The 9,670-nt window shown below is 36.7% G+C and overlaps 1 protein-coding gene across 1 annotated transcript; it reads left to right on the forward strand.

The window, feature by feature from the left end:
* The first annotated feature begins 997 nt into the window (after positions 1–997).
* Positions 998–9,097, forward strand: LOC108970963 (skeletal aspartic acid-rich protein 1-like). Its single transcript, XM_018936706.1, has 4 exons — positions 998–1,072; positions 1,117–1,246; positions 1,593–1,748; positions 8,700–9,097. Exons 1-4 carry the CDS (start codon positions 998–1,000, stop codon positions 9,095–9,097), a joined length of 759 nt encoding a protein of 252 aa, XP_018792251.1.
* Positions 9,098–9,670: the final 573 nt, after the last annotated feature.

A 9,670-nucleotide genomic window follows, 5' to 3' on the forward strand; every position in this document is an offset into this window, starting at 1 on the left:
GCAATTTTGTTATTCATAGAAAATCAAAAAGAATATAACGAAAAAATCTGTTTATTACTAAATGAGTTAAAAGAAAATAGAGTGAAAGTAAAAGCAATTCTTGAATGTAACGCAAGCTTAAGAGCTGGGATTACAATCGCTCAGCCACACATACGAAATGTTTGGAAATTCGTAAGTAAATAAATATTTTAATTTGGGATTGAAATAAAAAAAATTGTGTTTCAAGTACCGAAGTGGTAAATTTTGGGAGCACGATATCCCTGCTATGGACGAAGCAAGGTTCAAGGAAAACTTTCGCGTAGATAGAAGCGCTTTCAAAAAATTGTGCGAAAAAGTAAAATTTATCGGTAAAATGGATAGCAACATGCGGCGCTGTATCCCACTTGTAAAAAGAGTAGCTATTGCACTCTTTTCATTGGGTTCGGCAGCAGAATATAGAACAGTTGCTAGTTTGTTTGGCATTGGGCGCAGCACTGCTGACGAAATTGTGTTATATTTTTGCCATGCGGTTTGCGATAGTCTTGCGGATTGCTTAATGCATATCCCCCACATCCACAAGAACTAAAAAGAACTGTAGAAGGGTTCAAAATGGTGGGATTTTCACAATGTTGTGGTGCTGAAGATGGTTGCCATATCGAAGTTCAACCCAAAAAAGACGAAGCCATAGATTATTATAACTATAAAGGATGGTATTCGGTCATTTTGTTGGCAAGTTGCGATCACAGGTAAATTTGTGACTACATTGATTTTCATACACATGTGTTAACATTTTTTATTACTTTCAGATCAAAGTTTACATACATAAACATAGGATCCACAGGACGAAGCAATGATTGCTATATATTTGAGAGGAGCTCTCTTAAACATTTCCATGAGCACGCTGGTATTTTTTACTAAAATAACCAAGCAATTGAAGGTGCCGGTGCTTCTTATTGGCGACTCAGCCTGTGGCTAATCAATCTCCAGTAGAAAGGCTCTATAACTACCGACTGTCCAAATGTCGCTTTTAGTCAGCTTAAATCGCGCTTCCGTAAAAGTGGAAGAGGCTTGCAAGTATCTCCTAAAAATGTTAGTATTATAATTAGAGCGTGTTGCATTTTGCACAATTTTCTAAAGATTGAGAACGTTGAAGCTCCTTCAGCTTGGATTCAAGACGCAGCAGAAGATGCAACAAGACATCAACCCAATCATACAACAAGATTAGGAGAAAATGATTCAACAGCGATCGCAATGAGTTTCCAAAATGGTACAAAACACTTTACTTACCGCAGTAGATATTTGTATTCCAATACATTTCCAAAATTAATATTTAGTTTAAATCCATTTTATTATTACATTTTTTCGAAATTTTTAAATTCATTTTTATAAAATTAATATTCAATTTAAACTAATTTCAATCACATATTTACATTTTTCTAAATTATTTTTCATAATACCTATAAACTCTTTTGTATTACTTCTTTCTTCTTCGATTGCAGTAACAACTCTCTCAGTCAATATTTATCCGTCCTCCACCACCGTCTTCATCAATTCGTTTTGTTCTTTTGCCACTTTTATTAGTTCGCCCATGTAATTTCTCTTTTTACTTGTAGATGCACCCGCTGCTGATGCCGAGCTACCTAATGGCAACATTAATGGCGAGCTCGTCAATGTAATTACTGGCGTACACACCGGTTCAGCCGACATTGGTTCTGGCTCTGGCGACATTGGTTCTGGTGATCCTATAGCCATAGATGACTGGAACGAAAGTAATGTTGAATTCGATATGTTTTAAGAAAAAATTATTTGAATAATAAACGTGTAAAACTCAGCTTACCACAGTAAATGATTCGTATACTTCAGCAGTATTGGCTGCTGTCAGTCCGATAATTTGATGGACCGCATCAAAATGTTTCCACATCGATGGGCTATACCCGGGGGCCCAACTTTTTTCTTTTCCTCTCTGTAATTTAACACAAGTTAATAATGTTAACAATGTTATGTGGATACATATGAACCTATATTTTTGTGTAAGATTCCGTATTTTAACATGTACTCTTTTGCAGTAAATTTGTGCCCCATTTTTACAGATACGCACAGATATGTCGGCATAGTTGTGCAAATTACGTTTAGCCCTTCGCAAGTCTCCGGCTCGTTCCCGCCACAAATCTATTAGCACAACTTCATCACTATTTGCCCACATCGTTCTCTGTTTGTTCACTCCATTAATTTATAAATATACTGGCACATAACATAATTAGCAATATAAAAACAGCTTACCTTTAGCGCTTTCTTTAAATTTTTTGCTTACGTTTTTATCTTCTTCCTTCTGTCAATCACCATTTACAATAGCAAAAATCTAAATTTTGGTAACTTTAGCTAAATGCGCGAAATGCTTGTACAATACAAACCTGCATTAACATGTGTCAAATGCGCAAATAAATGTAACTTAAGCCCGCTAAGGCAACTTAGCGCTGTCGTCCGTCAGAGCTATTAGTTTCAAAACATATCCTCAAATTTGAGGTATTAAATATATAGAGTAGAAAGAGATCACACTTTTAATAGATCATATATTTTAACTATTAATTTTAACTTTTTTTACCAGTTTACTGTCACTGAGTGCGGTCAACACCCAAGTGTACTCCGCAATTGCGACATTTTGCAAACAAACCAATCTGTGGTAATCCGTGGGTGCGTGCGCCGTGAGAGGCATTGATGTTGTCAACACGTTTCACATCGATTTGGATTAATGGTAGCAATTGTTTTAATCGAAGATTTGGATTTTTAAACAATAACAAATTAAATAATTAATTTTCGCGGGGGAAAAAAGTGCACGTCAGCTGTTTCTTTTACACATTATTTCTGCGTATGTAAAATCAGCTATTCTGTTCTAACAGTTTCCAATACAATCAGCACTGCCATACTGCTGAAATAAAAACAAACAAAACTTCTTGTTCAAACTGCATTATAGAGCAAACGGCAGGTTTCTAATACCCAGTAGAGAAATCATCTTGAATCTCAAAATGTGTTGCTAAGCGCCTGCACCAATTTGGTCTATTCTTTTTTCTAAATGTTCGTTGAGGTTCAAACCCCCTAAAACAGCCCTTTCTTTTTCCCATACAAACAAATGAATATTTGTTGGTTAGTAAGGCTAAGAGAATGGCTACACCAACCTTGATGAAATTTTCAGAGGTTGTTCTCTGTGGATCGGGAAAGGTTTGGAAATAAAAAAAAATTGTATGCTTTTCGTGAGAAAAATTGGAAAATTGGACAATTCCAAAAAGTAACTTTTTTCCATAAAATTTTTTCTCAATTTTTGTTTGCTTTGTTTTCCATATTTTGATTTGTAAATTATTTGAATCTTTCAATTTCGGTCGCTTGCTTTTTTATTCCTGCTATTAAAAGGGTAAATTATTGAAAATTATTCAGAGAAAACTTTATGTGTGTTTCAAGAATTATGTATGGCGTACAATCAGCAAGCGATCGTCACGATGTCACAGCACGACTTTTGAAATAACAGTTACGACGTTTGAAGGACTTTATCTTGAAGCAAGATATATGTGGTACTGTTAGAGGCTAGATGTACTCTCCAGAGTGGTAGAGGTTAGAGGTTTGCCGGACGTAAACATTCTTCTTTGGGTGGTGGATGGTGGATCCACCAGGTCAAATTGATGAAATCTCTTCTGCCACTTCTGCGGAAATTCCTGATGCAGACAGAGAAAGATGCAGTCATCAAAGGAAGCAACATAGCGGTTATTGGTCTTGAACGATACGATCGATACGTGAACCGCAATAAAGTGCTTTGTAAGATATTTACTTTTGTAATTCATGAATGTTTTCCGACTGATGTGCCTCTCCAGCAACAAAAATAACATTGACGAGTTTCTTCTCAACTTTCGTCAGTGATCCGTTTGCGAGAACATTGCTCTATATCTAAATGCCTTGATATTATATAGTTACGCAGAAAGCAAGGCCAGGTGTGTTTTCAACTAATGCATTAGCACGAATTAACACAATCCACGCAAAAACGATGATTGTTTCTACAATCGGTTGCTATTGATTAATGTACGCGGTTCAACTTTATTTGAGTCAGAGGGTACTGTGAATAGTACGTTGTGTTCTACTTCGATTGCAATGAAGGTCGCACACTTCTCGCGATGATCATTTTGACATACCAGCCCTCAAACCCGCGTCAATTATGAGATACCAAGAAAAATGACATTGCCGAAGACATTTTATATCGTATTCGCTAAGAATTGCAAATGGGTCAACTCCGGTTGATACTTCCCGTGCTTTGATATCAATTCCATTTGCCGTTTATCAATTCATGAAAGATGAACTCATCATGAATTGCTGCCGAAAAAAACCCATGCTGTTGACTAAAACTGGAGGATTCAAAGTCGAATTACGGGAAACTTGCGCTAATACAAATCGATCGATCATCTTGACAATGAAGACGTCGCCGTGATTTATCCAGTGAAACTTCTAAAAAACTTTGGCATCATTTGCGTCTCAAATTTCGATCTGTCATTATTATGTTTCGGAATCTTCATGCGCCGAAACTGTGTAATGGAACCCGACTGATTGCGACGCAGTTATCGATACAAGGAGGCAGAATGCTTGATTCTACAAATTCCTTTGAGTTCTAACGATATGCCAGTTCAAACGTACTCCTTTTCCAGTGAAAATTGCATTTGAGGTGACAATCAACAGAACACGAGGATAGTCGAAAAGTGTGTGGCACAAATTTGGAAATGCTATGTTTTTCACACAGGCAGATATACGTGGCCTGCTCACGAGCTGGAAAACCATGTTCTCTGTACACCGAAAAAGAAATGATAAATTTAACTTTCTTTTCATTTCAAAACACATAATTTCACGCAGGACAACGACTGCGGGTCAGCTAGTCCTATCTTATATATAAAAATGAACCGCAAAGTGTGTTGGTAAACGCATAACTCAACATCGCCTGGACCAATTTTTCCAATTCTTTTTTTTTTAAATATTTGTTGAGGTTGAAGGATGGTTTTTATGGCAAGAAAAATTCGAATAATTTCCGAAAAACCCCTAAAAACAGCCATTTTCTTTTTCCAATACACCCCAAAGAATGTTTGTTTGTTAGTGACACTGCACCAATCTTGATGAAATTTTCAGAGGATGTTCGTTGTGGAGCGAGGAAGGTTTGCAAACTAGATAATTAAAAAAAAAGTAACTTTTTTCTATACAATTTTTTTTTCAATATTTTGATTTGTAAATTATTTTAATCGTTCAACTTCGGTCGCTTGCTTTTTTATTCCTGCTATTCAAAAGAAAAATTATTTAGTGAAAACTTTATGTGTGTTTCACGCAAAGAGATCAATTGCAGATTGAAAACTGCTGCGAAGGCACGAAGAGGTCGCCCTATCTCGGTCGGGCGAGGCAAGACAAGAAGTACTCCCAGATTACGATGACATACGTGCGATGCCACAGCACGACTTTTTTGCAAACAACAGTCACAATGTTTGATGGACTTTATCTGGAAGCAAGATATATGTGGTGCTGTTAGAAGCTAGATGTACTCTGTTGAGTGGCAAAAGAGCGGTTTGTCGCACGCACACATTCTTCTTTGTATGGTGGTTACACCAGATCAAATTGATGAAATCATTTCTGCGGAAATTCCTGATGCAGAGAAAGATCCAGGATTATACGAAGTGGCACAAACCAATATGGTTCATGGACCTTGCGGACACTACAAACCCATTTCGGTTTGTATGTCTGACAATATATGCACGAAACACTATCCACGTTGTGCGTCTCGGAGTTAATTTGGAGAATGGCCAAAGAGTGTATCTCAACCCAGAGAATACAGTACAGACAGTCGAAGCACCGCCAGCAATAAAATTAACATTTACGAGTTTTTCCTCAAGTTTCGTCATTGATCCGTTTGCTAGATGATTGCTCTATTCGGAAATACCTTAATAATATTATACATGGAATGCATCGTCGTAGAAATAGTTGAGTAGAAAGCAAGGCCAACCCGAAGTTTGACTTCCACGTGTGTTCTCAACTAATTCCTTTCGACGAATTTATACAATCCCGCCGAAAAACGACGATTGTTTCCACCTTCGGTTGCTATTGATTAATGTACGCGGTTTAACTTTATTTGATTGCGTACTGTTAATGGTACGGTATGTGCAAGTTTTGGAGAAGTAAGCCAGCAATTACAATTGCCGGAACAAGTTAATCACTGGAATGAAAAGTTCGCACCCTTTTCGCGAAGATCATTTCGACATATCCACATCAATTAAGGGATACGAACAAAAATGGCATTTCCGAACACATTTTACATCGTCACATGGGTCAATTTCAGTTGATAGTTCCGGTGGTTCGATATCAATTCCATCCCGCGTTTATCAATTTACGAAAAATGAACTCATCACGAATGTTCGGACCTTAGCCAAATTATCGTAACTACTACTCCTTAAGTGTGCGCGCAATGTTAGCTACCAAAAATGCCAATGTTTTTGACTTGAACTGGAAGATTCAAAGCAAGTTCCGGGATACTTGCGCTCATACAAATCGATCGATCGTCTTGGCAATGAAGACGTCGCCGTGAATTATTCAGTGGAATTTCAAATTTCTTTGGAGAGGCTTGGTATGCCTTATTATGTTTCGCAATCTTCATACCCCGAGGATGTAAGTTAGCACTGTTAGCAATCACGCAGTTATTGCGAACAGAAGTTAGAGACAAAATAAATAAGTAAATAGAAACTATAAACGAAAAATGTAAATTTAGCAATGTAAGCAAAAGTACATTTTGTATTATCTTTAAGCCGTATGTATGCAAAAATATGTTACCTATAAGACAATATTGTAGCTAAATATATAAGCGAAATTATAATCTAAAAAGCCGAATTCGATAAATCAATCGGTTTCAGTTGAATACGAAAATTCAAGTAGCTCTTCATCAACTAAGTGATTTTTATCAAAAATATAAAAAGTCTGTGCAAAAAAAAAAGAACCCTAAAAATAATTGAATAAGAATAATAATCTTCCCGTGTTGCACGAGACAAACCAAATAAATTCACTATTAAAAGCCTGCACAAGAGAAGAAGACGCCCCAGTGAGTTAGAAAATGGGGTTAGTCCCCACAAATTAGTAAGTAATCACTTATTTTCTGCACCAGCAACGGAAGCAGATTTGACTGAAATGAGAAGACTATCAGAATGTGTAAGGATTTAGAGTTTTTGAAGGAAATCCTGTCCAATATATTTTAAGGATCCAGAGTGTGGAGTCCATTTTAAAGGACAACGAGATAGTCAAAGGAAAGCCAATTTTTCGTGCCATCATGCAGCACATTTGAAACAATATCAGGGGTCCTGCTGAAACCATTTTAATTTCCTACAATATTTTTAATGATGACTGGGAGGAAATTAAAACTTGTCTCTCTTTACACTACACAGACAAGCGTGATCTTAGCACTGTAGAATACGAATTTACGAATTTAAGTAAAAAATGTGAGCGTATACCAATTATATGCTAGAATAAATTATCAGCTCTCTCCCAAATACATTCAGAGGAAGCTATATGCGCCCTGATAGATAGCTATAGAAATAGGACACTTGACGTTTTCGTCAGGGGGTACACGATGAACTCCCCAGGATGTTAATCATCCAAAAACCACAAGCATTGCCAGAAGCTTACGCCTCTTGTTTAGAGATTCAAAACCTAAATTTCAGGAAACATACAATCCAAAACTTTACATAATATGACTTATAAATGCACAAATTATTCTACATTGCCAAAATCACCAAATAAGCTTAATGTCCACGAAAAAATTCAAATTTATAATTCAATATACCTATTCAAATATATTGAACAGGCTTATCTTCGCCAATGATGAGGTAGTACAAAATATATAATATGTACATAAATAAACACATAAAAATATATGCATTTATATGCAGCATACAAACATATAATAAACCTATTTACTCAGGTTTGGGCAATTGACTACAAATGTACATGTGCACTTGAAAACAGCCCAAACCATGCAACATAAATTACACAGTACAACAGCTAACCTGGGGGTGAGACATTCCAAGTCGGGGAGATGGTACTAGGTCAGTATAGTAAAGCCCTCCAAGGGTTTGGCATTGGGTGCCATTGGGATAGATACCGAGAGTTGAAGAGGGAAGCGAGACGCATTTGCAGACAGAAAAAGAAAGAGGCCGAAATGCGAGAGTATGAAGAGCTTGATAAGCTGGCCGATAGGGNGAAGTTTAGGCTCAACCAAAAGAAGAGAAAAGAAGCATAAGACTCAATCATTGCGAAGTGAAAAGTGTTAAAATTATAAAGAAGCATAGGCTCAACCAAAAGAAAAGAAGAAGCATAAAGTTCAAGTTTTCGTTAAAAAGTGATGCAATAAATGTGTACAGTCATGGCGTGTTTGCAGAATTTCGAATTTGTTCGTCAGAAACTGAGAGCAAGCCGAAAGGAATGTATAACGGCCCTACACAAATTAATTTTCGAAACAGAAGGAGGTAGACTAAACCGAAAACGCTTACGGGAATTTACTGGCTTTGAATTCGACGAATACGATGAGCGCTATACACAGAAATTGATCTACATAGAAAAACAGTTTGAAAGCTGTCGATTTGCTATAAATCTGTAACGTATTAGGTTTGATATGCAGTGTAAGTAATTTGACACTACACAAAGAACTACGTTGCTATGCGCAGCAGCAGAAAACGACGATATCGAATGTGACGACGAAGATGGCGATGATGACAAAGATGCCGAAGAAAATGACAACGACGATGATGATGATGTTATGTGCAGTTTTGACGACGCTGGCGCAAGTAGCATCACATTTGAATGTCAACAACGGCAAGAACAAAGCAGAAATGATGAAAGCAAACGTGTTGCAAGAAATATGACGGACAGAAACGACGATAAACCTACAGTGTACAAAAGAGGGGAAGAAACAGAAAAAACACAAATGTCTCGTTCTTCAATGAACTTTCGTGACATAGAAGACTCTATTCGTTGGTTTGATGGAAGTGATAAAATCGATGTCGAAGTGTGGTTAGGCGAATTCGAAGAAACTTCTACTTTAATGCGGTGGGACGAATTCTAAAAGTTTATATTTGCCAAAAAATCTCTACGAGGTTTGGCTAAACTGTTTATTCAAAGTGAACGCGGAATCATTTCGTGGCAAAAATTAAAAGTGGCTTTAGAAGAAGAATTTAAAACAATTGTAAACAGTGCGCAGATACACAAACAACTTACTTGTAGAAAAATAAAAAAGGATGAAAGTGTTCAAGAATATTTTTTGTGTATGAAGCAATTAGCAATGCGTGGTAACGTTGAAAACAATGCATTGATACAATACGTCATCGATGGTATAAGTGATTTGAATTTAAATAAAACAGTGTTATATGGTGCATTAGACTTAAAACAATTTAAAGAAAAACTAAAAGTGTATGAATCGATTCGAAAAAATAACAAAGAAACCATAACTTGTTTTAATTGTGGTATAAAAGGGCACAAGAGCTCAGAGTGCAAAGACAAAGCTAAAGGCACCAAGTGTTTCCAGTGCAAAAAATTTGGGCATATTTCAAAAGACTGCCCACAAGTTGAAAAAAAAGAGAAATGTAATACTCGGTTGTGGGCCAAAAGCAGCATTATGAACAAGGAACTGTTTATCGAT

This window comes from Bactrocera latifrons, unplaced genomic scaffold (assembly GCF_001853355.1).
Source record: "Bactrocera latifrons isolate USDA-ARS-PBARC rearing strain unplaced genomic scaffold, ASM185335v1 scaffold_319, whole genome shotgun sequence".
Lineage (NCBI taxonomy): Eukaryota > Metazoa > Arthropoda > Insecta > Diptera > Tephritidae > Bactrocera > Bactrocera latifrons.